Genomic DNA, 27,250 nt, shown 5'->3' with positions numbered 1-27,250 from the left:
TTAACTGTGCCAGCCCTTCTGGTGGTTATTTAACCTTTTTTTTTTCCTCTTAAATAAGGACATAAAATGTCTTACTGACCTTCTAGTGTCGCCTCATAATTCCTTGTACCTTCCCGGGTTCTGGAACACTGAGAAAGGTTAAAAGGATAGGAGAAGCTGCCAGTTGTGATGTGGTTTCTAATGTCACCAAGGACATTGTGTTGAATCATCACCTCTGCTCGCTCTGAGTTGCCTAATCTCCATTTATCTGTCGAAACAGCTTTTTTTTTTTTTTGACAGTTGAGAAAACCACCCTGGCTAAGGGGATGAGTGTTTCATTTCATCTCACCAGCCAACCAGAGATAATTGATCAACCTGTGGTTTCAGAATCTCTCAGTCTAAGCAGGAGTTTCTTGTTTCCTTACCAACAGTAGCACGATGCAGGTGCCATTTTTAAATGACAGACCATTTTTAGGTTTTGACTTGTGAGAGACTGTTTAGTAGCATCTAATTAATTAAGATGTTGCAGATGGATATTGAAGGCTCATTTATTCTTAGGTCTAGATTCAAATTAAATGTATATTAAATGCCTTCTCTGTGTTGGGCACTGTGCCAGGCCCTGGGGGAGATAGAAAGATGAAATCGGACACAGATCTTAAAGGCTAATGGGGAGATAAGACATATAGTAACTGTTAACTGTAAAACAAAGAACTATGAGGTTTTCAAGGCTGGAGGGATTACTTGAAATTATCAAGATTTGGGGGGTGGGGGAAGGATTAGTTTAGGCCCCTTGGAGAAGGAAAACCTGGGCCTGGGTGTTGAAGTGACTTCTCTATGTAGCATCCCTCCATAGTAGTATACCCTATGTGCAAAATACTTGACTTGCACATAAGAGTATTAGAAGGACCAGGTATGTCAATTGTCTCAATTTTCACAAGAATTTCTAAAATAATTGAAAATTTTTTTATAATTTTACTATAATTTGCCATGACTTCACCTATTTGTGCAAATGTGCTTTTTAAAATTTAATTTATTTTTTTGCTACATTTTAAGTTCCAAACTGTCACTGTCTTCTCCCCACTTGGCTAGAGAAAGCCACTGTTTGACACAGGGTGTGTGTGTGTGTGTGTGTGTGTGTGTGTGTGTGTGTGTGTGTGTGTAAAACCATACTGTGCAAACTTTTATTTATCAGTTTTTTCTCTGGAGGTGGATAGCATCTTCCTTCATAAGTCCTTTGCACATGTACTTTTAAAAAGAAATAATTACAAATATGTATTATAATTTTACTGTGAAATAAAAATTTCCCTCCTACTTTCTCTAATATGTGTAGATACACTGTACAATTGGTCATTATTTAGATATAACTGATATCCTTTGTAATCTTATGTATTTGACTTCATGCATTTAAAACCATATTTCTGAGAAGCTTTGCAAGAGGCAGCTAGATTGTGCACTGGATAGAGTGCTGGGCCTAGAGTCAGGAAGACCTGAGTTCAAATCCAGCCTCAGACACTAGCTGTGTGAACCTGGGCAAGTCACTTAACTTCTGTTTGCCTCAATTTTCTCAACTGTAAAATGGGGATAATAACAGCACCTACCTCAGAGGGCTTTTGTGAGGATTAAATGAGATAATATTTGGAAAGCACTAAGCACAGGGCCTGGAACCTAGTAGATGCTAAATAAATGCTTATTCCCTTCCTTCCCTCCTACCTCCCTTCCTGGTTTTTAAGGCTATGGTTTAGAGTTTAGCAAAGTGCTTTACAGAGAATAGGTTTCTAGCAAATACTTGCTAAATGAATAGGTTCTTGAATTCTGTGGCCTTTGCAAGATGATCCCCTTTTAGCTAAGAAGGTAACCCATAAAGAGAAGGGGAAATTTAGAGAAACTGAGAACCTTTTTCCCCCTTCTGTTCTAGTGATTGTTAACCAGTGGCTATCTCAGTTTCCCCACTCATGAATTTCATATCTTCATGGAGTGTTTGAAGGGTTCTTCATTCCTCCATCTGTCAGTCACTAAACATTTATTAAGTGCCTACTGTGTGCCAAGGCACTGCTCTAAGTGTTATGGAAAGGAGTTTGGCTATCATTAAATTGGCCGTCTTTTAGCTTTAGCATTGGGAGTGGAGGGAGTTGAGGGGTGAAGGGGGCTGTGACTTTACGATGAGCCAAAATGAAGAAGGGGGCTTATGAAATGTTTTCTCCCTGGCCTTTCAGAGTTTTGGAAGTACCAGCACTGTGACCCTCCCCGAGACCCTGTTGTTTGTTTCCACTTTGGATGGAAGTCTGCACGCTGTGAGCAAGAGAACGGGCTCGACCAAATGGACTTTAAAAGAAGGTACTTTGGATGGGATGAGATGGGCGTTTTGTTGGACTGTTGGGAAAAAGTGAGCAGTGCTAAGCCATTTAATAACGATGCTTCATAAAGGAGAAAGGGAATGGTGGTAAAGAGGCAGATCAATCCTGAAGATGATTTAACAGTGGCCAGTGCTGGTTTAATTACTTTGTCTGGTGCATGAAAGTTTGTGCGTATTTGGAACGTGACTCATTCTGTTTGCTTCTGTCTAACCTTTGTGTTTGTATAACTACTGTCGCTTTTCAAAAGAATAGATTTGTCAGGTTAGATTTTGTGAAAATACTTTTAATTCTTAAAAATATGTTTTCTTGCTGCTTTTTTTTTGCCCCTTACAATATTATCATTTTGCAGACACTTATGAGCTGTGTGATCCTTGGCAAGTCTTTTAACCTGTCTGTCTCTTGAATTCTTATTGAACCATTATCTCATCTTGCTCCGAGTTGCTTAATCTCCATTTATCAGTCAAAACAGTTTTGGTTTTTTTTTGGCAGGAGAATCATAATAGCACCTATCTCTCAAAGATGTTGTGAAGTCAAGATGAGATGATATTTGTAAAGCACAATGCCTGGCACATAGTTTTGTTGTTGTTTAGTTGTTTTAGTCTTGTCCAACTCTTCCTGACCCTGTTTGGGGTTTTCTTGGCAAAGATACTGGAGTGGTTTGCCATTTCCTTCTCCAGCTCATCTTACAGATGCAGAAACTGAGGCAAACAGGGTGAAGTGACTTGCCCAGGGTCACACAGCTGGTAAGTGTCTGGGGCTGGATTTAAACTCAGGTCTTCCTGACTCCAGGTACTCTATCCATTACACCACCTAGATGCTCATTTGGCACATAGCAGGCACTTAATACTTATTGCCTTCCTTCCTTCCTTCCTTCCTTCTTCCCTCCTTCCCTCCCTCCTTCCCGCCTTCCTTCCCTCCCTCCTTCCCTCCTTCCTTCCTTCCTTCCCTCCTTCCTTCCCTCCCTCCTTCCTTCCTTCCTTCCTTCCCTTCCTTCCCTTCCTTCCTTCCTTCCTTCTCTCCTCTCCTTCTCTCCTTCCCTCCTTCCCTCCTTCCTTCCCTCCCTTCCTTCCTTCCTTCCCTCCTTCTCTCCTTCTCTCCTTCCCTCCTTTCTTCCTTCCTTCCTCTCTTCCTTCCTACTTTTCTTCCTTCCTTTCTTGCCCTCCTTGTATACAGTTAAGCAAAACAAACACAATGGCCATTTTGTCATTGTATGCCTCATTTTGTATCTGTGGTCCACCACCTCTCTACAAAGGGGAGGTGTGTTCCATCAGTCCTCTGGAGGCAAGATTGGCCGTTACAATGAGCTGACTTCCTATTTCTTATAGCGTTGTTTTCTTTTACCTTGTTGTGGTCATTGTATATGTTGTGCTCTTAGTTCTGCTGATGCCGTTCTTTGTCGCTTCTTTTGCCAAGCTTTTGAAAATGTCAATGCAGCAGTATTCAACAGTGTTCCATAATATTAATGCACCACCATTTGTTCCACCACTCCCCAATCAATGGGCCCCCGTTTTTGTTCCCAGAGATTTTTTTGCTACCACAAAGAATGTTGCCATAAATGTTTTGCTCCATATAGGAGGACTTTTCTCCCTTGGACCTTCTTGGGCATATGCCTAGTAATAGGATCCCTGGGTCAAAAAGGATAGGTACAGTTTGATGACATTTCTTGCATTATTCCAAATTGTTTCATTTTCTTTTAAAACTTTTCTTGATCCTGTCTATTTTTACACAACCTTCGTTTCCAAATGTATGTTCTTATCCCCTAGTGCAGAGAGCATTCCTTTTAATGGAAAAGAAAAGGATAAGGGGGAAAAGAAGCAGTTCACTGAAGGATCAAAAGTAATATGCTTAGCTTGTTATGTCTAACTTAGCTTTCTTTAGTTTTCCATCTTTTAGACCTATCTATATAACTGTGGTGACACTTAGAGATGCTTCAAAGAAATGGGAGAATTATACCCGATTTGCAAAATTATTTTCCTAAGAAAAGTCATGCCAGGCCTACATTTAAGGGCTTTTAAGAATATTCCCTGTCCATTGTCAATGCTGACTTTTCCCCAGACAGTGGTCCATTCAACCTGTTCTTTTGTTCTTTCCCTCCCCACCCCTGGTCTCTGACTACTTAGCTTCTTGAGCATAGAGAGTGTTCTTTCATCAAAAAAAATGTCTTTAATAGCATTCTCAGAAGAAAAACATTTACAGACTTCAAAAAGTTACTGAGTGCATCAATGACCATCCCAGTTGCCATCCACATGTCTGAAGAAAGAGGGCCTTGCCTGACCTCTTGCTTCATGACCCTGGTGGTCCTAGCTGGTCCTGGTGGTCATGGTAACCAGAGTTACTAATATTAGTAACAACTTACTAATTAGTAAATTAAACAAGTTACTAAACTAAAACAAGTTACTAATTAGTAAACTAAATTAGTAAACAAGTTACTAATTAGTAAAAGTTACCAATATTCTCAAGGATGAGTCCTCAGGGGAAGGCTGTGCACAGATCTCGCTATAACACAATGGTCTGAGCAACCACTGAGCTCTGAATTGTGTTAACCTGTGCTCTGCCTTTGACATGAAAACCTTTTGACAGCAGTCTAATTAAACTGGATTTCCTTAGGCCTTTGAATTCCCTTCTCTGCAAAAGGTTGAAAATCATTATGCCTAGAAGAGTGACGTGTGGACATCTTTTTTTTTTTTTTAATTGGACCAGACCTGTGATTTTTGGAGCTTCCTGTGAAGAACTTCCCTCTACCAATACATACTGGCACCTTCTTTGAAATTTAAGGTTTTAACAAATTGAAATGCTGAGATGTTCAGTGATTTGCCTGGACCATGCAGATAGTGTGTGTCAGAAAGGAGTCTTGAACTCATGTCTTCCATCGGCATATTTCAAAGTGTTCTCTGGCCAAATAAATTTCCCACAATGGGAAAGCTGTGGAACAAAGAAAAACGACAGAGCCACACAGGGGTTCCTGTGTTCTTTAGTCCTAATCCAGGATGTTCTGTCTCTAAAGGATGAAAATAAGTTGGAAAAGGTGAGAACCCTAAGAAGGAAAGGAGGTAGTATATGCTGATGGAATATGCTGGTTCCTCCATAAACTAGAGGGATGCTTGGGAGCCAGCCAGGGGAGAGTAAACCCATTTTTCCTACCAAAAAATTATCACATTAAAAAAATACATCCACAATTCCACATTAATATTTCAGAGGTAGAAAACATGGCTAACATTGACATTTTCTCCCAGCGCCCTCTGTATTCGTTCAGCAAGAAGCTGTAGTTTTTAAAGAAACTACTTCAAAATGATTTTCCCCAACATAAAGCATGACGTTATTCACCCACATACCTTGAGCACAGTCCCTGTCTTCTCTTGTTTACTATACTCAACTCAATGTAGTAATTTTCTTTCTTGGAGATTCCAGTGCCTGCCTCTTAAAGGAAGAATTTGAGAAATCTAAATAAGGCCTAATGATATGAGTGAAGGTTTCACTTATTCCAGATTTCATTGTTTCTAGGAAAAAAAGCTGAGTACGCAAGTCGTGTAGCAGCAGGTTGGTTTTAGCCACTTAACCAGATATTGTCCCGGATGTGGCTATGCTGATGTGTAGTTCTTACTGTTTTGAACCTAGTTGGTGTGGCCTTTCCTAGCAATGAAAACCGTAAATCTCATAAAATTTGCTTTTCAAAGCAGGAGCATTTTTGGGCTGAGATGTCTACTTGGAGCTTCCCATGTCCAGTAGAACGTGTCAGGTATATAATATGTAATAGAAGAGGTAGCATTTCTCACTTTTTGTTGTGACGTAGAGCTGAAAGACCCCTCCACACCTTCCACACATGTTGCTCCCGGTTCTGCCCTCTGGGGCCGGGCAGACCCTTCCAGACACCTTCAGTTCTTTGCGTGCTTCCACTTTCTTGAGTGCTGCTGGCATAGTAAGAGAGGCCAAACTCAAATTTTAATGAATGCATCAGAATTACATTTGAAGGTGTTTAAACTGCTGTTTCAAAATAACTCTTCAAGAAGCTGTTGTCTTGAAAATGGATATGGGTGCCTGTGCTCCTGGGGGCTCTGAGACTGAAGAGTAGAGGGAGTACTATTGTTCCGGCTCTGGGTAGCTGGATGGTGCAACGGATAGAGCTCCTCACCTGGAGTCAGGAAGGCTTGAGTTCAAATCCAGCCTCAGACACTTTACTAGCTGTGTGACTCTGGGCAAGCCACTTAACCCTGTTTGCCTCAGTTTCCTCATTTGTAAAACAGCAAACCATTCCAGTACCTCTGCCAAGAAAATCCTAAATGACCTTTCCCCCAAGATGGTGCCAAAGGCAAAGAAGGAAGCCATTGCCCCCTGCCCCCTGCCAAGACAGAAGCCAAGTCCAAGGCCTTGAAGGCCAAGAAGGCGGTGTTGAAGAGTGTCTGTAGCCACAAAAAGAAGAAGATCAAAACATCCCCCACCTTCTGGAGACCCAAGACACTAAGACTCCAAAGGCAGCCCAAATACCCTCGGAAAAGTGCCCCTTGGAGAAACAAGTTGGATCACTATGCCATCATTCGGTTTCCCTTGACCACTGAGTCTGCTGTGAAGAAGGTTGAGGACAACAACACCCTAGTCTTCATTGTGGACGTCAAGGCCAACAAGCATCAGATCGAGCGGGCTCTAAAGAAGCTGTATGACGTTGACGTGGCCAAGGTCTGCACGCCGAACTGGCCTGATGGAGAGAAGAACTTGCCCCAGACTAGGATGCTTTAGATGTTGCCAACAAAATTGGAACCATCTAAACTGTGTCCAGCTATTCCACTCCTCTTACGATAAAAAGTTTTCCAGTAAATTAAAAAAAAAAAAAGAAAACCCCAAATGGTGTCATGGAGAGTCTCACACAACTGAACAGCAACAAAACTCGCTCCAGCTCAACTGGGACACACTCAGGAGTAGTCAGAGCGTAGAGCCAGTTTAATGGTTCTCCAGATCCATAAAAGTGATGCTATGGGTTTTTATTCTTAAGTCTCTAAGCTGACAGTTTTTCCCTCCAGTTTTTACTAAGCTCTTACTCTGGTGGCAGACACTGCGATAAGTATTGGGTATACAAAGAAGGCCACAGAGCAGTTTCTCTGGTACATACTTTTATCACTCTCGACAGCTGTGGTGGGATCCCTCCAGCATGGAGCGTTGGTTTAATTTTTTTTTTTTGGAAACTAAATATCAATTCTTAAATCTCCCTGCGCTCTTTCTGTGTGGTAACTGAGCATGCAGGAAAGACTCCTGGACCTGAAGTCAGGAGGACCTGGGTTCAAATCCTGCCTCTGACACTTATTAATACTTTTATGATTAAGAGCGAGTTGTATATTCTCTCTGAGCCTTGGTTTCCTCATTGGTAAAGTACTGATAATAATAGCACCTACTTTGCTGGGTCGTAGTGATTGATTATATAAATCATTCTGCAGACTTAAAGAGCTTATATAATTTTGGGAGGCTGTTATTACATAACTGGGGAAATCTTTCTTGTTCAGTCATGTTCAACTCTCGATGACCCAGTTTGGGGTTTTATTGGCAGAGACACTGGGGTAGCTTGTCACGTCCTTCCCCCAGCTTATTTGACAGGTGAGGAAACTGAGGCAAACAGGGTTAAGTGACCTGCCCAGGGTCACACAGCTAGTGAGCGTATGAGGCCAGATTTAAACTCAGGTTTTCTGGACTCCAGGCCTGATGCTCTATCCGTTGTGCCACCTAGCTGCCCAGTAAGTGCTGTTACTGGTTAACTGAGGAAATAGCAGATGGCATCTTATGTGTAATGAATGTACCCGAATGCTTTGTTTTGGGTTAGGAAGTTAAAAGACTTTGATTACTCTTGGGACTGATATAGATATAAGGCTTCCTTTACTAGAAATAACAAAATAGCAATTGTTTATTTTGTTCCTTGTGGCATTTATGTCTCCACCCCACCTAGTCAGTCTGGAATACCTTTGCTGTCCTTTGATTAATATGTAGATAAATTTGGTGATATAGAAAGAGGGGAGATTCAGAACTAAATTAATCTTTTTTTTCCCCAAGGAAAGCTATCTTCCAGCATCCAGACATTTTATGTTTAGTATAAAAGGGCCCCCAGATGATAAATGGAAGACAGTATCCTCACCTGATTTATCTTAGGCAGTGAGACATTAGCAGTGAGCTCTGTTCTTCTGGCCTAATCATTAATTTTCTCTTGTCAGGCCTCCCTGATGAGTCTGTTGTTGCTCTGTTGGTGTGAGAACCTCCTCACATATGAAGTGGAATAATCTTTGGTGTAGATTTTCTGTGTTTTGAGTGGCCTGAATGTCCTATACAGTTATCTAGGCAGTCAGTCATTTATTAAGCACCTACTATGTACCACACACTGTGCTAGGTGATGAAAATATGAAGAAGGTTAAGACAACAGTGTAAGAAAAAAGACTAGGGTCAAAGATTGAGTCCTGTAGAAAATACTGGAGTAAGAATGTAATGTCTTTAGAGGATAGGGAATAGGGTTCTTTTTCTTTTCTTTTTTTTGGTCTTTGCATCACAGTGCCTCAGACATAGTGGGCAGCTTATAAATGCTTCTTGGATTGAATTGGAAATGTAGGAAATCCTTCGGGCCCTGCCACCTTATAAGGGGCAAACTTTTGAAGAAGAGGATTTGAGTCATGATAATCTAAAGAAGAGATGAACTTTGACCCATCTTTTCAGGATGAATTCTCATAAAATCATATCATTGCAGAATCAGAGGGTTGGAAGGGACTGAGGTCATCCCATCCAACGCCCCATCAGAAGCATGAATCTCCCCTCCGACATTCCCAGAAAGCAGTGCTCTGGCTTCCTTTGGAAGCCCTCTGCTCTTAAGGAGTGACCTACCATTTCCCAAGACACGGCCCTTCTGGACTGCTCTAACCGAGGATGTCTTTTTTCCCCCTCGAGCTGAGTGGAGTTCTGCCTCTCGGCAGCTTCTGCTCTCTGCTCCTAGTCTTCCTTCCTGGGACCAAGAAAAACAAGCTAAAAATCTTCAGTTCCTTCAACTGTTCCTCATATGAGTTCCCCCACCCCGCAACATTCTGGTTGCCCTTCTCTGGACACATTCCAACTTGTCGGCCTTCTCAGCTCTTCCTCTTCTCCTGGTAGATGTAATTCCAGTTCCTAATTTGTGTCTCGGATGCCTTTCTCGTATTCAGTTTACTTCCCTTGGGTATGTAACTATGGAGGGATGCCATGGGGAAGAGGAATCTTTCTTGTCCCAGCTGAAGGGAGGGAGGCTGAGGAAGGTGATGCAGTAGGTAAGTGTGCTAGACTGGAAGTCCAGAAGACCTGAGTTCAAATCCCAACTCAGACATTTACTAGCCAGGTGACCCTGGGCAAGTCACTTAACCTCTACCTGCCCTGGTCTCATCTGTAAAATGGGCACCTACCTCCTAAGGTTATTATGAAGATCAAGTGAGGTAACATCTATAGGGTTTTGCAAACCTTAAAGGGCTTATATAAATGTGATTTATGATTATTATTAATATAGTTTCTTATCTCTTTTTTCATTGAAGGGATTTCCTGAGCTTTCCCTTTCTCACACTTACCTACCGATTCCTGGCTCATGCACCAGAGAAATAACTTGCTTCCTTTTTGTTGCTGTTGAAGAATAGAGAAGGAGGTTTTATTAGTGTGGTTGTGAGAGAGGCCTGTCCTTTGCTTTGCTGATCCTTGACTATGTGAAGGATTCTCTTAAGGAAGGGATTCTGAACCTTTTTTTTGTGTGTGTGTCCAGACCCCTTTGGTGGTCTGGTTAGTCAGCAAGAATTTAATAAGCACCTACTATGTGCCAGTCATTGTGATAATTGCTGAGGATACAAAAAAAGCAACAATAGTGCCTGTTCTTTAGGAAGTCAGTCTAGTTGCCTGTGGACCTCTTCTTAGAGTAATGGTTTGAAATGAATCAAATAAAACCCATGGTGTTATAAAGGAAACTAATTATATTGAGATACAGAGAAAAGAAAGAAAGCAAGGAAGGGAGGAAGAAAGGAAGGGAAGAAGGAAGGGAGGAAGAAAAGAATAAAGAAAGGAAGGGAGAGAGGAAGAGAGGAAGAAAGAAAGGAAGGGAGAGAGGAAGAGAGGAAGAAAGAAAGGAAGGAAGGGAGGAAGAAAGAAGAAAAGAAAGAAGGAAAGAAAGGAGGGAAGAAAGATGGATAGAGCACTGGTCTTAGAGTCAAGAGGACCTGAGTTCAAATGTGGCCTCAGATACTTATTAGCTATTTGACCCTGGGCAAGTCACTTCACTCCAATTGCCTCTGAGAGGGAAGGAGGGAGGGAAAGAAAGAAGGAAGGAGGGAGGAAGGAAGGAAGGAAGGAAATTTCAGGTGGCACATGCTTAGAGGCTGAAGCTGGTGGATTGCTTGAGCTTAGGAGTTCTGAGCTGCACAAGGCCTAGATCTGATCTCTTTGTGTCCTTACTAAATCAGGTGAACTCTAATAAGGGGGTAGGTGGGCAAACAAGCTGCCTAAGAAGGAGTGACTGTGCACAGGTTTGAAATGGCATGAGTCAAAGTTTCAGTGCCACTTAGTAGTAGCATGTGTAGTTGTTGACTCCCAGACAGAATTATGTTCCCTTGGAAGGCAGAAGTGGTAGCTGCTACTTCTCTTTTTTTATGTACAGCTTTGGGTATAATACATAATAGATAGTTATAATGCTAGAATGTTAGAGTAGGAAGAGACATTAGAGATCATCTAGGCCCAATTTGTTCCATAGTGACAATGGGATTTGTTTAACTGAATTCAATACAACAAATATTTATTAAACACTTACTCTGTGCTAGACACTGTGCTAAGGGCTGGTGATATAGTCCGTGCCTGCAAGGAGCTCCCTCATTAGATTGGAGAGAGCTGTGATTGTTGATCTCCCCCCAAATCTGGTGCCTACTGGTGGTGAGAAGATGTCTGTGGCTTCTCCTATGGAAAACCGAGGAAACACAAGCCCTGACACCAGCTGTCCAGTTGAGGACCTAATATTACTATATTTACTTTACTAAGTCTAGGTGACTTTCAGGAAAGGAGGTCCTCACCTGAGGACCAGCTTGGTGAATTTAGGAAAGGCTCATTACTAGATTGGCTGCAAGGTGATATCTTTTGGGCCCCAGCAATTCTTGCTGTACTGTTGTTTTTTTTTTACAATTTAATATTTTATTTTTTTCCCCAATTACATGAAAAAACAATTTTTAGCATTTGTTTTTTTTTAATATTCTGAGTTCCAAATTTTCTCCCTCCCTCCCCTATACTGCTAATTTCTGCAGCTGCTAAATTACAGATTAAAGGGGTTCTGGAGTACTTCACTGGAGGGGAGTGTGAACTCCCAGATCCCTGAAGTGTTCACAAAAAAAGTGCCTCTCGTGCCTGTGTGACCTTGCTCATTATATTTGCTCGTTAATCTATAGAGCTTGAAGTAATCCTCTGTGAAGTTTCCTTCCCCTCCCAACCCCCTACCTCCACCTCACCTCCCAGTAAATTTAGAAGACTTGGGTTTGGCACCCTGGTCTGCCTTTTCATTCATTCAGTTTGTATTTAATTAGGGTCTGCTGTGTGCCCGGCACAGTGCTAGGACAGGAGTTTAGGGATATAGTGATTAAAAAAAAAAGCAACCCAGTCCCTGATCTCAAGATGCTTATATTCTATGAGAGCATGGGCGGGGGGGGGGTGGGGGGGATATTTTGTTGTTGAGTCATTTTAGTTGTGTCTGACTCTTTATGACCCCATTTGGGGTTTTCTTGGTAAAGATGATGAGGTAGTTTGCCATTTCCTTCCCCAGCTCATTTTACAGATGAGGAAACTGAGGCAAACAGGGTTAAGTGACTTGCCCAGGATCACATAGCCATTAAATGTCTGAGGCCAGAATTGAAGTCATGAAGATAAGTCTTCCTGACTCCAGGCTGAGCACATATCCACTGTACCACCTAGCTGCCCCTGTTGTGGGATAGGGGGAGGGGACAGGGGTAACATGTACACATTTAAGTAAATCGAAAACATAATTTCGGGGAGGAAGCTCTTGCAATTGGAGGCATCCTCAAAAGAGTCCATGTAGGAGGTGGCCTTTGAGATGAGATTTGGTGAAATCTAATGAATATGGTGACATCACTGGAGGTGAGTGCCTTCCAAGCATCGAGGATAACTGAGTAAGGATGTGAAGACAGGAGAGGGAGTGCCCTATACAAAGAACAGACCAGCTCTTCCTCCCGTCTCAGCTTCCTGCCTTCCTTTGGCTTTCTTCAAGTTAAAATCCCATCCATGCTTTATAGGAAGCCTTTTCTGAGCCTCGCTAATTCTAGTGCCTTTGGTCTCTTGACTATCTCCAGTTAATCCTGTGTCTATCTTGCTACACAATTGCTTGCATGTTGTCTCCCCATTAGACTGAAAGTTCCTTGAAAGCAAGGAGTGTTGTTTTTTTTGGCCTTTCTTTGTATCTCCAGTGCTTAGGACAGTGCCTGGCACATAGTAGGTGCTTATTGACTGACTGATTATGGGCAAGTCACAATCTCCCTGAGCCTAAGTTTCTTTTTCCATAAAAAAGAATAAAAATATTTACATTTCCTATACCTCACAGGTTTTTTGTAACAAAGTGCTTTGTAAACTATAGAGCACCATATTGTCTTTTGATATGGAGATTCTATTACTTATATATAACCTTATATGACATATTGTGTTATTAATATGTTTTTATAACATTTTGTTGTTGTTGTCATTCAGTTGTTCAGTCACATTCGACTCTTCACAACCCCATGGACCATATCTCACCAATACTGTCTGTGGGTTTTCTTGGCAAAGATACTGGAGTCATTTGCCATTTTAATAGAGATAGACATTCAAACTGCATCTGAGGGAAACAAAGTCACATACTTTTTTTTTCATCTCTATATCCCTAAACTCCTATCCTAGCACTATGCCTGGCATACAACAGACCCTAATTAAATACAAACTGAATTAGTAAAAAGGCAGATCGAGGTGTCAAACCCAAGTCTTCTAAGTTTACTGGGGGGTTGGCTGGAGGTAGGGAGTTAGGAGCAAAAGGAAACTTCACAGAGGGTTACTTCAGACTCTATGGATTAACACATGTAAGGTTTGCAAAGTGCTCCTTTCCTGAAAGTCACCTAGACTTAGTAAAGTAAATATAGTAATATTAGGGCTCCACCCCCTTTCCATGGTTATAATTTTCAATATTTGTTTTCTTGTTGTAACAACAGTGTGGCTTACAGCTATTGTAGAGTTGTAAGACCCAACAAGACCAGCAACAAGAGCACACAGGAGGGCTGCTAGCACAGATTCTTTGATCTGCTTTTCTAAGGAAAGCAAATTTAAGGAGATTACAATCTCACTTCAATCAAACATACATATATCATTCACTTAGTTCAGGGGGAAAAACCAGCTCCCTGAACATCAGAACAAACATAAATAGAAATTACAAACGGAAAATATCAACAGATCAAATAACACAATTCAACAGACAGGCTTTGTCTGATCAGGACATCACATACATAGTTACCAAAAAGAGAAGCACCAACATCTGGGTTTTCTTCGAAGTCAGGGGGCTCCAGTGGTTACCCAGAGCCTCCACACCAGCACTCTTCCAGTGAGTGAGAGCCCCAAACAAAATGCTAACCTCTTAGTTTATATACCCTCTTCAGGGCCCTAAGGCTTCGCACCTAATTAGCAAAAGGATATGGGCCTGGGGCTTAGCACCTAGCAAGACTTCATCAAAGGCACTTGATTACTTTAGCATTCTAAAAGAGAAAACAGTAAAAAAAAAAAAAATCCCACCTTAATTAATATTACACTTGTCTCCGGGTCTATCAAGGGTAAAATGGGTAAAAAGTCATATAGCATGATTTAGTTAATTTTGGAGACTAATTACATTAGCGTTTCCTTACAACTGGCTTTGTCACATTGGTACTTTCTGTTTTTCAGAGTCATATTTAAAGTAAGTTGGACACACCCTTGTCTGATGAATTACACAATTCGAGGAACTTTATGTCACAGATTTAGAACTGGAAGGGACCTTATAGGCCATGGAGTCTAGCTTCTTCATCTTACATATGAGAAAACTGAGACCCAAAAATGAAATGACTTGCAGCCGGGTGGTCTAGTGGATAGAGCACTGAGCCTAGAATCGAGAAGACCTGAGTTCAACTCTAGCTTCAGATACTTTGTGACCCTGGACAAGTCACTTAACTTCAGTTTCCTCATCTATAAAATGGAGATAGTAATAGTACCTACCTCACAGGGTTTTTGTGAGAATAAAATGCGTTGATATTTGTAAGGCAATAAGCATCATGCCTGGCACATAGTAGGTGTTATATAAATTCCAGCCATAGCATCGATGTTATTGTTTGTGGTTACTGTTCTAGGCTTGAATAAGCTTTTCATGCCAAGTTTTCCAGGCCTTGGTGTCAGGGCTTGGCACCATGGCAGCTAATGTGGAGAGGTCCGAGGATGTTCCATGAACAAAAATAAATAAATAGAAAGTATATAGAAAGAAATTTTTTTGGGGGGAGGGGACAAGAATGTGAGTTGTGATCAGGAAAGGCTTCATGTAGGGGGTAATATTTGAGTCGTATGGTATGATCCCTGTCTTAAAGGAGCTGTGGCCGGTGAAAGATGAAATGACTGAGGAAACAACTGCTTCCAAGCATATTGATTTATTTAGCAATGCATGCCAGTTACATGACAAATAGGTTCCGGTCCCCTCAGCTTTGGCACTGGACCCTGAACACGGGAAGAGACAGATTTTTATGCATTAAAAAAAAAATCAAATTTTTTGTTGAGTCGTTTCTGTCATGTCCAACTCTTTGGGCCCCTATTTGGGATTTTCTTGGCAAAGATACAGAAGTGGTTTGCTGTTTCCTTCTCCAGCTCATTTTTACAATGAAGAAACTGAGGCAAAAAAGGTTAAGTGACTTGCCCAGGGTCACGAAGCTAGTAAGTCTCCGAGGCCATAGTCTTACTGATTCTGGGCTGAGCACTGAATCCCCTATACCCCCTAGATGCCCAGTTAATCAAATAAGACCAATTAATTGAAAGAAAACAATTAACCAGCATGTAAAATTAGGTAATCAGATTTCTAATTGGAGGAAGGATTAGGGACTTTCCAAGTTGGGGGTGGGGGAGAGAGTGAACAGATGCAGTTCCCTGAAATCAGAAAAAGTTTCTGTGTTCAATCAAAGGAACAAAGAAACAGTAACTGGTTGAACAGCACAGGGCCGTTTTCAGATAAGATGCATGGGTTGCTTGAGATGTATAATTATGCATCGATCTTTGGATCTGCCTGGGTTTCTGGTCAGCATAACCTAGTTCCTTAATGAAGGGTCTGAGCAGCAGGTAGAGCCACACAGGCTGGGTTTAAACAATGTAATAATGTTCTCTCACCATTCCCACAACTGAATAAAGATTTCTCACAAGGCAGAAGTTGGACTGGGCCCATCATTGAATAGGAAGGGAAGTGAACTAGCTCCAGAATTGAGTCACAAGATGGAGTCAGTGTGGTTCCTAACCCACCCAGAGCTCCCATTTTATTTGAGGCAACAACACGCATTTTTGTAAGTGTGTAAGTAACATATACACAATGAATACAGGGTAGCTTTGCAAGTGCCCTAGAAGCTTGGGAGGGGGTTGGAGGTGGGAAGGGCACAGAGCCAGAAAGGCTTCAGGCAGAAGTTGGAACCTGACTTGAATCCTGATTGAGGAAAGGTGAGGAGGAAGTGCATTCCAGGCATGAAGAGCCACTGCAAAGGTGTGAACACTGGTGATGGAGAAGATATGTGAAGAATAGAAAGGCCATTGTGGCTGGATCTCAGAGTTTGTGGAGGGGAGTAATGTGTAAGAAGACTGGAAAGGTAGGAATGGACTGGGCTCTGCAGAGCTTTAAGTGATCAACAGAGTGTTTATCTGATGCTGGAGGTAATAGGGAGCCACTGGAATTTAGTAAGAAAGCAGGGGACGTGATCAGACCGGTAGTTAGGAGAGTCACCTTGGCAGCTGCGTAGAGAATGGAGTGGAGGTTTGGGTTGGAGAGCCCAAGTAGGAGCTGTCGAGGTAATCCAGGTGAGAGGGAACAAGGCCTTAACCAGGGGTGGGGAACCTTCGACCTTGAGGCTGCATGTGGCCTTCTAGATCCTTAAGTGCGGCCTTTTGACTGAATCCAAATTTTACAAAACTTTAAACTAAAGCGGTAGTTGTATGAGCTAAGAGGAAGGGCCTATATGAGAAATGTTGTAGAGATATGGATATGTGGATATGTGGGGTGGATGAGAGTGAGGAATTGAGGCTAACACCAGGGTTGACAATATGGCTGATCAGGGGTACGGTGCTGCGATTGATGGGAAAGTTCAGAAAACTTTGTGGAAAATTGAATGAGTTCAGTTTTGGGCATCTTGGGTTCGAGAAGCCTATGAGACATCCCGTTTGAAATATCTAATAAGCGATTGGTGATGTGTGGGACTGGAGCTCAGAAGAGACTGGGTAGATATGGAGACATGGGAATAATTTGTATATGTATATTTGTGTGTGTATATGTATGTATATGTATAATCTGTATAGAGATAGTAATTAAGGCCATGGTAGCTGATGAGATCACCAAAAGAGAGAATGTAGAGAGAGAAGAGAAGGGGACAGAAGATAGAGCCTTGGAGTATATGCACAATTAGTGGCCATGACTTTGTTGTTCAGTCATTTCCAACTCTTCCCCACCCTATTTGGAATTTTCTTGGCAAAGATATTGGAGTGATTCGCCATTTCCTTCTTCTGCTGATTTGACAGATGAGGAAACTGAGGCAAACAGGGTTAAAGTGACCTGTCCAGGGTCACATAGCTAGTAAGTGTCTGAGACTGGATTTGAACTCATGAAGATGAGTTTTCCTGACTCCAGGCCTGGCACTTTATCTACTGCACCACCTTGCTGCCATGACTTGGATGATGATCCAGCAAAGGAGATCAATAAGGAGCAGTGAGACAAGTACAAGGAAAATCGAGAGAGAAAGTTAATACAAAAATTCAGAGAGGAGATAGTATCTGGGAGGAGTTAAATGTTTCCCAGAGGTTTAAAAGGGTGAAGATTAAGAAGCAATTAAGAGATCATGGGGTGGAGGGTGGAGTAGTTGGGTAGCTCATTGGTGGAGCATGGGCCTTGGAGTCAGGAGGATCTGAGGTCAGATTTGTTTATTAGCTGTGGGACTCTGGGCAAGTCACTTAACCCTGATTGCCTCCTCAAAAAATGGGGGCAGAGAAGAGATCATGGGTAACTTTGAAGAGAACTATTTTTAGTGATGAAGTCTGAAGCCAATTTACCAGAAGTTGAGAGGAGACAAAGTAGAGGGTGCTTCTTTAAAGAAATTGGTTAGGAGGGGAAGACAGAATTAGGACAGGAGTTAGCAGGTGTGGTGGGACTCTGTGTGTGTGTGTGTGTGTGTGTGTGTGTGTGTGTGTGTGTGTGTGTGTGTGTGAGATTTGGGGCCTATTTCTAAGAAACTAGTAGATAAGTAAAGATTACAGATTAGAGAAAGTACGTAATAACAGGGGAAATCTGCTGGAGGAGATGGGAGGGGACGGAATTAAGGGTACATGTTGAAGGGTTGGCCTTGATGAGGACTACCTCCTCATCTGAGATTGAAGGTCAAGCAGAGGATAAAGAATAGGTTTGGGAGGAAAAAAGAGAAAGGGAAAGATGGAATTAGAGGAGGTTTTGAGCAGAGGAGGGCATTTCAGAATTCTTAGTCATGAAAATGGAACACGATCAAGGGTGTAATCATCTCTGGGTGTATGTGAGGTGGAGTGAAGGAGTAGTTTGGGGAGTTAAATAGATTGAGGAACTGGGATATTTGAGGGAACTGGAACATGTAGGCATGCATGTACATGTATGTATGTATGTGTGTATGTATGTAGAAGTCCCCTAGTATGACAACAAGGACTCAGGTGGAGATCGAGTTGATAAGCCAAGCACTGGATTCATTGGGTAAAGAGGGGGACAATCCTGGGGGTTGGTAGATAACAGCCACCAAGATCTGAACTGCTAGTTATACATTTACAAAAATGTGTGTTGTTGCCTCAAATAAAATGGGAGCTCTGAGTGCATTAGGACAGCAAATAGCTGTGGGAATTGAGTGATAAATTGGGTGTTAAATTTGGAATTAATGAATGAGCATTTATTAAGCACCTAAAATGTGTTAGACAATATGCTAAGTGCTGGAAATAAAAATCCCCCCAAAAAATGAAACAGACAAACCCCAATTCCTGAACTCAAGGAACTTATATTCTAATAGGAATGAAAAAATATATAGGAGAGTGGTATTTTTTGGTTTGGAGAGTGTTAGCAGGATTTTAGAGAGCCAGTCTCTAACCTGAGAATGACAAAACAGCTGGCCAGAGACAAAGTGGCAGTAATCAGGTAGCTGTTTAATTAATTAGTTTCATTATGAGGAACAGATTTGCAAATTGGGGATTCTCCTGATCAGAATTCCACTTTGCTGAAGTGAAGACAGATTTTATATACATAAATCATAAGTGGGAAGGGGGGGGGAAGGTGGATTACAAACAATGTTTTCCTGGGCTTGAGTGGTTTCCTATGACAGACCCACAAATGGAAGACAATACAACAGTTCTGGAGTCCTGTGGGAGCAATATTGCTGGAGTCCTTGGTGGGTCACAGGACCAGAGATCTGTGACGGGAACAGATTCTACAGTCTTTGATTTGCTTCACTTCAGGTACACAGGCAGAATGCTCACAGATTGTGAGCGTTGTCAAAGGTTTGATTTATCATTTCAAGCTGTACTGTAAGTCTGACTCGTAAGAGAGGCAATTCTGAAAAATCTGATCCATTAGTATACTCATTACACATATCATATTGATTATTATAAACATCATAATTTCCCCCACAAGAGTTATAGGGATGATAAGTGGAGCCGTAGGGGAATGGATTAACACATCCTTTTCAGTAGCCATGCAATACTGGTTTGATCATAGTTCCCAAACTGGAAAACTGAAGGGGGCAGAGGGCAGGGGAGTGTATGCGTGTGGTGACAAGACAAGAAGATCACCAGAGAGAGAAGTGAAGCCTAGCTGGAGCCAGGCTAGATATAGTAGGCCATGTGAGGCATTCCCCAAACAGGAGAGCAGGACTCAGGGCAGGCATTCCAGAGTTGAAAGGGATAAGCCCTGCAGGCCATTGTTTCTGGGTCCTGATGGCAAGGCAGCTATTAAGATGGCTGAGGAGTGAGCCTCAATGGGTGAGAAGTTGCTGATTGATAGCTGTAGAGGGAGCACCTGAAAGTCTAGGTGAGAGGCAAGGAGTATTCCAGGTCCATTTCTGGGACCCGGGAGTTAGGGAACATGGTACAAAGGAAGGCTTGGGATGCATTTTTATATAGGGAGAGCTGGGTCTCAATGAGGTCCAGGAGTTAGAAAAAGGGTAAAAGGAAGAGGTCTAAAGTGAAAGTGTGTTAAGTTATAGAACAGGATTTCCATAGGGCACAGTGGAAAGTCTAGGCAGGTCTGGAAAGGGACATTGGGGGAGGGAATGATTGAGATTATTCCCAGAGTCCCTCCCCGCTCTAAGTCTATGATCCTATGACCTTGTAGTGCCTTTTTCTCTTTCCTCTTCCTAAGCAAATCCTATTTATCTAGACTCTGCACAGACCCCACTTTCTTTATGGAGGCTTTCCTGACTATTCTCGCGTTTATTGGTCTCTTCTCCAAACTCCCTACTGTGTTTATAAGTCTTTATCATACCACATAATATTAATAACAAATCTATGTATAGCCCCTTCCTCATAACAATCCTGAGAAGTAGGTAATGTAAATATTATCACAATTTTACAGAGGAGGGAAACTGAGTCTTAGATGACTTCCCAGTGTTATATGTTTAATGAATGTTACACCTGAGATTTAAATACGTATTTTTCTTAAGTTCAACATTCTTTCCATATACTATACATCTCCCTAAATAAATGCACATAATCAAATTTAATATTAATGATACTTTAATGATAATAATAGGATGATAGGATAGATGGATGGATGGATGGATGGATGGAGCATTTAGTATTAAGTTAACTATGTTCTAGGCATTGTGCTAAGCTCTGGGGTTACAGATACAAGACAGTCCTTGACCTCAATGAGTTTACATTATTTTTACTTTTTTAAATTAATTTATTTTTAGTTTTCGGCATTAATGAGTTTATATTCTAATGGGTAAAGACTATGTATAAGGGTAGTAAGAAGAGGGGAGAGTAGAAGAGAGGGAGGCAGTGGTGGGGTGTGGAATTTACCAGGAAGTCACATGGAGCCCTGGTTCAGGAAAAGATAAGGTAAAACTGTTTTTCCAGACTTTTTTTTTAATGTTCTGGCCAAAAAGTGCTATATTTATAGTCACATACAGATAAACCTAGAAGGAGGTAGGCTGTAGTCAGGGACAGCTAGGTCACTCAGTGAATAGAGCTCTGGGCCAGGAATCAGGAAGACCCATCTTCCTGGGTTCAAATCCGGTCTCGGACTAGCTGTGTGACTCTGTTTGCCTCAGTTTCCTCATTTATAAAACGAGCTGGAGAGGTTAAATGGCACATCACTCTAGTATCTCCAAATGGGGTCACGGAGAGTCGGACATGATTGAACAATGGCAGTGAACAAGGCCATGGTCTCACTGTTCTTTTTCCTGGCCAGACCAAATCTGGAGTATCACGCTCAGTTCTGGATGCCGCATATTAGGGAGGATTTGTTAGTAGATCAACCAGAGGAGAGTGACCAAGACAGGGGAAAGACCTAGAAACCAGGCCGTATATGAGGATCAGCTGAAGGAGTTGGTGACATTTAGTGGAGCATTCTCAGGGATTGTATGGACCCTTGGGCTCTGCTTGATGTACTCTCTGAATTTGCAGGAGGACTGGAAGGAGTCGATTTGTAATCATAACTATGCAATCACTTGCCGCTTTAAAATCTTGCAAGGGGCAGCTAGGTGGTGCAGTGAGTAAAGCACTGGCCCTGGAGTCAGGAGGACCTGAGTTCAAATTTGGCCTCAGACACTTGACACATGTACTGGCTGTGTGACCTTGGGCAAGTCACTTAACCCCAATTGCCCTGCCTTCCCCCCCCCCCCCAAAAATTAAAATTTTACAACCTTGCTGTTTATAATGGCTTATTTTTTTTTGCGATTTACAATGCATTCTGCAGATATCATCTCATTTGATACAATAACTTTGTGAGGTAGACAGCATACGCATTTTACAGATGAGGAAACTGAGGCTGAGAAGATTTTCTCCAAATAAGGTGCCTAGTAAATGACAGAGCTAAGTGATTTTTTAAAAAAAAGAACAGCAACTACCCAGGTTTTTTGACCCCAAGTCAAATGTTCTTTCATACTGCGTGCTGCCCCAAGTTGAGATGAAGCTTATTCATCAGCTGGTCCCTCAGTGCCTTTATTCCCTACTTTGGGGTGTTCTGTTATGTGGTTGAGCTTTTGTAAAAAAACGAGAGGGAGGCAATAAAAACTCATTGAGTTTTATTTCTGAGGCGCTCATTGAGATACCATTTCAGGAGCAGCGTGTCCTAGAAATGCTCCTGAGCAGCTGTGACCGGCAATGATCTCTTGAGGTTCCTTGACCACCCTAGTGAACACGCTGTCCTCGCAGCTTCTGTGATCAAAGGCTTTTTTGTTCTTCCAATGTGAGAGGATCTGCCCAAAGCCAGCTCAGAAGGAGAAGCCTCAAGCAGGGAGAGATTGAAATTTTAGTCGGTTTTGCCGCAGACCTTTTCCTGTTTTTAGCTGACTTTCCCAACCACAGGTCTTTTTTTTTGTTAAGTGTTATCAATTTGTTTGTTTTTTACACAGGTCATTTCAGAGTATGTTCTTCCCTGTTCTCCCCAATTCCCTCCCCGCCATGGAATCTTCCCTTATATTAAAGAAAAAAACCGGTGAACCCAACCTGGGACCAGGGGTGAGGGGGTAGGTTGTCAGCATATACCACATTCCATACCCATAGCCCCCTCCCTGCCTGGGGAGGGGAAGGAAGTGTGTTTAATTGGTCGTTTCGTTTCGTGTTGTCAGAGTTCGGCTACCTCTCTTCTGATAAACCCGTCTTTAAGAAGGTAGATGATGCTAGTGGTAATGGAAAGCAATGGGATTTACACTGGAGTGTGTTTTGCCTTTAGGTTCCTTTGGGGCAGTGGTTAGAGCATGGGGCTTGGAGTCAGGAAGACCTGAGTTCAAATCTGACATGTCTGACTCTTTGTGAACCCATTTGAGGTTTTCTTGGCAAAGATACTGGAGCGGTTTGCCATTTCCTTCTCCAGCTCATTTTACAGATGAGGAAAACTGAGACAAACAGGGTCAAGTGACTTGCCCAGGGTCACACAGCTAGCAAGTGTCTTAGGCCATATTTGAGCTCAGGTCTTTCGGACTCTAGACCTGGCACTCTGTCCACTGCACCACCTAGCTGCCCTCATCTGGCTTTAGATACTTGATAGCTAAGCAATCCTGGCCAAGTCATTTAACCTCTGTTTGCCTCAGTTTTCTCATCTGTAAAATGGAGATAGAAATAGTACCTACCTCCCAGGATTGTTATGAGGCTCAAATATTTGTAAAGCACTTACTTAGCACAATACCTGGCACACAGTAAGCGTTATATAAAGGTTAGCTATTATTATCACTACCCCTCAAGCTTGTTGGGGGGATCAGATGAGATAATATTTGAAAAGCACAGGACTTGGCACATAGTAAGCATTATGTAAATGCTTATTCCCCTTCCCCTTTGTGTTTGGGTCTGTGCCTAAAACTCTGGAAAAAATGTAGTGCCTTGCTTTGGCTCTGTAGATAAAAGCAGTTAAGGTGTTGCTGCTGTTATATCTCACTGGAGAAGTGCTTTTTAAACCTTAAAGTGCTGTTAGGGATATGAATTATTATCCATCAAAGAACTGCTGAGTGTGGATGAATGGAACCTAGAGCAATTGTAGAGGTATTCTTTACTCTCACCATAATAAAATTGACTTTGGTAATTCAGGGATGAGTACTCCCTCAGTCAATGCAGATTGCAGCACCTTTTATAACTTGGTAACCTTTCATTGTGACTACTCTGGCTAGTAAGATTCGACTCCACGGAGAGAGCCTTCCTGTTGAGAACAAGCCCTCCAGGAGGTTCCCTGGGTGGGTCCTCAGATGACACACATCGCCAGCCTGTAATGGGATGCCTTTCTACCTTGCGCTTCTCTTATTTGTCCTTGGAGACCTCAGGTTTACCCGTGCCCCACAGCGAGGCTTTAGAGAAGGACTTCACTGTGCCATCACTGATAACCTCATGTTGTCCTAACTCTTTATCCACCTTACTCACAATAATCCCAGAGGCCAGTAGCATCGAATATTATTGCCGTTTCACAGATGTGAAAATTTAGACTCAGAAGTGAAGCTACTTGCTCCGGCTCAGGTTTGATTGGAGTCAGGGCTTAAACGTGGATCTTCCAGCTCCAAGGCTGGGTCTTCAAGGCCAGTGCTTTAAAAAAGAATCTTATCGATGCTTCCTTTTCTGTTTTTTAAATATCACTGGCATTTCTGAGTAATCTTTCCGCCACCGTAGAACTTGCCCTCGTTCCAATGAAAAGCAGTTAAGTAAAACAAACCCACAGGTCAGCTCTATCTGATGGAGTATATACAACATTCCATGCATACCTGCCATGGACCACGCATCTCAACCAAGAGGACAGAAGTAGATTTCATCATCAGTATTCTGGAATCATGATGGGTCGTGACATTAATCTGGTGTTTTTAGCGTTGTGCACCTTTATGTTGTTGCAGGTATAGTGTAGGTTGTTCTCCTGATTCTGCTTTCTTCAATCAGTTTATTTATTTTCAATTTATTTTATTTTCAATTCAGGGAACAAAACAAGCATTTCCATAACACAGTATAATTTTTTAAAAAAGATGATTGCGCATGAAACTGCAAATCTACCATGTACAACTTTCTATTCCCTCCAAGTATATAACAGAGTTATCATGTAAATTTCTTTTTTTCTTCCCTTCTCCCCACCCAAGAGATAACTACCATTAGACACAAATTGGTATGTACATATATGTATACACACACACACACACTAACACACATATATATGTACATATATATACATAAATACATACATATATACACACAAACACATACATATATACACACATACATCTGTAAAATTATTCTGTTATTTCTAACGTAAAGGATTCAATCAGTTCATAGACATTTCCCAAGTGTCTTCGAGTGTTTCTTATGGCACATTTGTTCTGTTACTCCTCACTTGATGGGTACCCATTTTGGTTCCACTTTTTGGTTCTGCAAAAAAAATACTTTTATGTATATTTTACTATAGATGGTACCTTTCACTCTGGTTTTTACTTACATCTTAGGGATAAATATAGCCCATTAGTGGGTTCAGAGGCTGGGAACAATTTGTTGAATTTTCTCATATAATATAAAACATTATTTTCTACAGTGGTTGGACTAATTCACAGCTCTCCAACAGTGTATGAGTGTGCCTGTCCAGGGATGGGCTAGAGTCAACCCGTATCAGCTCTTGAGAGTTTATTGTCAAATATTCAATGTGAACATTTATACCTCAGAAATTGGCAAACACTATAAACCAAGACTTGATTTTTGTTTTATTGATGTCTAGACTTGAGAAAGTGATAGAGAAAATGTTAATAATGCAGTTTAAACTTAAAAGTATGTCCTCTGTATATACTTTTAGAACCAACTGTTAAACATTTACCAGCATATTCCCATCTGTTTGACTACAGTGTTTCCAACATTGAATATTTCTAAGACCATTATTTTTTCTACAACACTATTTACCCAAAAAGGTTTGCACACAGGAAATGCTCTTAGAAGGTGGTAAATGAGTGTTGCTTGACTTTGTTTTCCCACCATTTCATAACCCAAATATGTGATCATTCATTCATTTGTTCATGAAATGCATTGTTGGGGGATTGGGGATACAGAGATGAATAAGACATGTTGCCTGTCCTAAAGATTCTGGCTAATGGAATGATTGGAATCCGTAGGGAGGTTTGTCTTTCAAGTTACAGGAGTTTTAGCCTTTACAACCATAGATTAAAGATGGGATGTATCTGCTGTGCTCTGAGGCAGAGGTATGAGACTGTAACTGAGACTGGATTGCATTAGTGATCTGAGTATAAGATGTCTAATAAGTTAGCCTTTTTATGGCACCTACTATGTGCTAGGCACTGTGCTTATTATAGATGGTTGTCCAAGTACTCATTCTAACTGAATCTAACACATTAGAAGATCTCAGGCCCAAGTCACAGGAATATTTAATATCTGTATGTCAAGCTCCTGCTAGAACTTGTGTACTAAAGTGGAGTGTGCTATACTTGGGTGGATGTGGACAAAACTCTCATGCCAACCTATTTTATTTTATATTTTATTTTTTTCCCCAATTCCATGTAAAAATAATTTTCCCCTTGATTATTCTTTTTATTTCTTATGGTTCTACTGTGATTTCACCTTGCTCATTTACTATTTTTTTCTTTTATTTAATATTTTATTTTTTCCCCAATTCCATGTAAAAATAATTTTAATGTTCATTTTTAAAAGATTTTTCTCTCCCTCCCCTCCCTTCTCATTGAGAAGGCAAGCAATTTTATATAGATGATACATGTGCAGGCATGCAAAACATTTCCACATTCGTCATGTTGAGAAAGAAAACACAGACCAAAAAAAAAACCAAACCCAAAAAGAACAAAAGTTTTAAAAAGTATGCTTCTATCTGCATTAAGAATCCATCAGTTCTTTCTCTGGAGATGGATAGCATTTTTCATCATAAGTCCTTCAGAATTATCTTGGATCAATGTATTGTTGAGAATATGTGTCATTCACAGCTGATCATCATACAATATTGCTGTTACTGTGTACAGTGTTCTCCAGAAAACCACAGAGCTTTAGCAATATCTCTCTCTATCTGTCCATCTGTCTCTATCATCTATCTATCTATCTATCTATCTATCTATCTATCTATCTATCTCTGTCCATTCATTTATCGATCTTTATCTAATTATTAATCTCTGTCCATTTGTCTATCTCTGTCCATTCATCTGTCTATCTTTATCTTCTAATTATTTACCTCTGTCCATTCGTCTGTCTGTCTGTATGTCTATCTATCTCTGTCCATTCGTCTGTCTGTCTGTCTGTCTATCTCTGTCCGTATCTCTCTCTCTCCGTCTCTCTCTTTATCTGTCTATCTACCTATCTATCTATCTATCTCATCTCATCTCTAGTTGTATATCTAGAGACAGAGAAGATAGAGGATGATAGGATTTAAAGCTAGAAAGCTTCTTAGAGATAATCTAGTCCAACCTCCTCATTTTACAATTGAATGAATAGATGAATGAAAAAATTTATTGTCAAACTAGACAATTGTCAGACAATCTTTATTAAGCACCTGCAATATTCCAGGCTCTAAGCACTAAACTAAACCCTGAGGATCCAAAGAAAGGCAAACAAACAGTCCCTGCTTTCAAGGAGCTCACAACCTAACAGAGGAGACAACATTCGAACATCTATGTACAGATAAGCTATAGACAGGATAGATGGGAGGGGGGGTAATCTCAGAGGAAAGGCACTAGAATTAAGGAGCACGGGAAAGGACATATGGGATTTGGGCCGGGATTTGAAGGGAGCCAGGGAAACCAGAAAGTGGAGATGAGGAGGGAGAGCAGCTAGGGAAAATACTTGGAATCTTAATGTAGAATGTCATGTGAGAGGAACAGCAAGGAGATCGGTGTTCCTGGATTGAAGAATGTATGCAGGGGAATAAGGGAATAAGTTGCAAGAAGTCTAGAAAAGTAGGAAGGAGCAAGGTTATTAAGGGCTTTAAAAGCCAGACAGAGGATTTTCTGTTTGATACTGAGTGTAATAGGGAGCCG

General features: G+C 41.4%; 1 protein-coding gene across 1 annotated transcript in view; it reads left to right on the top strand.

Annotated features, from left to right (window-relative positions):
• ERN1 (endoplasmic reticulum to nucleus signaling 1) overlaps positions 1-27,250 on the top strand; it is a 133,275-nt gene that overhangs the window by 32,451 nt on the left and 73,574 nt on the right. The window contains exon 2 of the mRNA XM_036755920.1: positions 2,193-2,313. Within this exon, the coding sequence (XP_036611815.1) occupies positions 2,193-2,313 (121 nt within the window). The remainder of the gene's footprint in view (positions 1-2,192; positions 2,314-27,250) is intronic.

The sequence above is a fragment of the Trichosurus vulpecula genome, chromosome 4 (assembly GCF_011100635.1).
Source record: "Trichosurus vulpecula isolate mTriVul1 chromosome 4, mTriVul1.pri, whole genome shotgun sequence".
Lineage (NCBI taxonomy): Eukaryota > Metazoa > Chordata > Mammalia > Diprotodontia > Phalangeridae > Trichosurus > Trichosurus vulpecula.
This window is presented reverse-complemented; position numbering and strand designations above follow the sequence as displayed.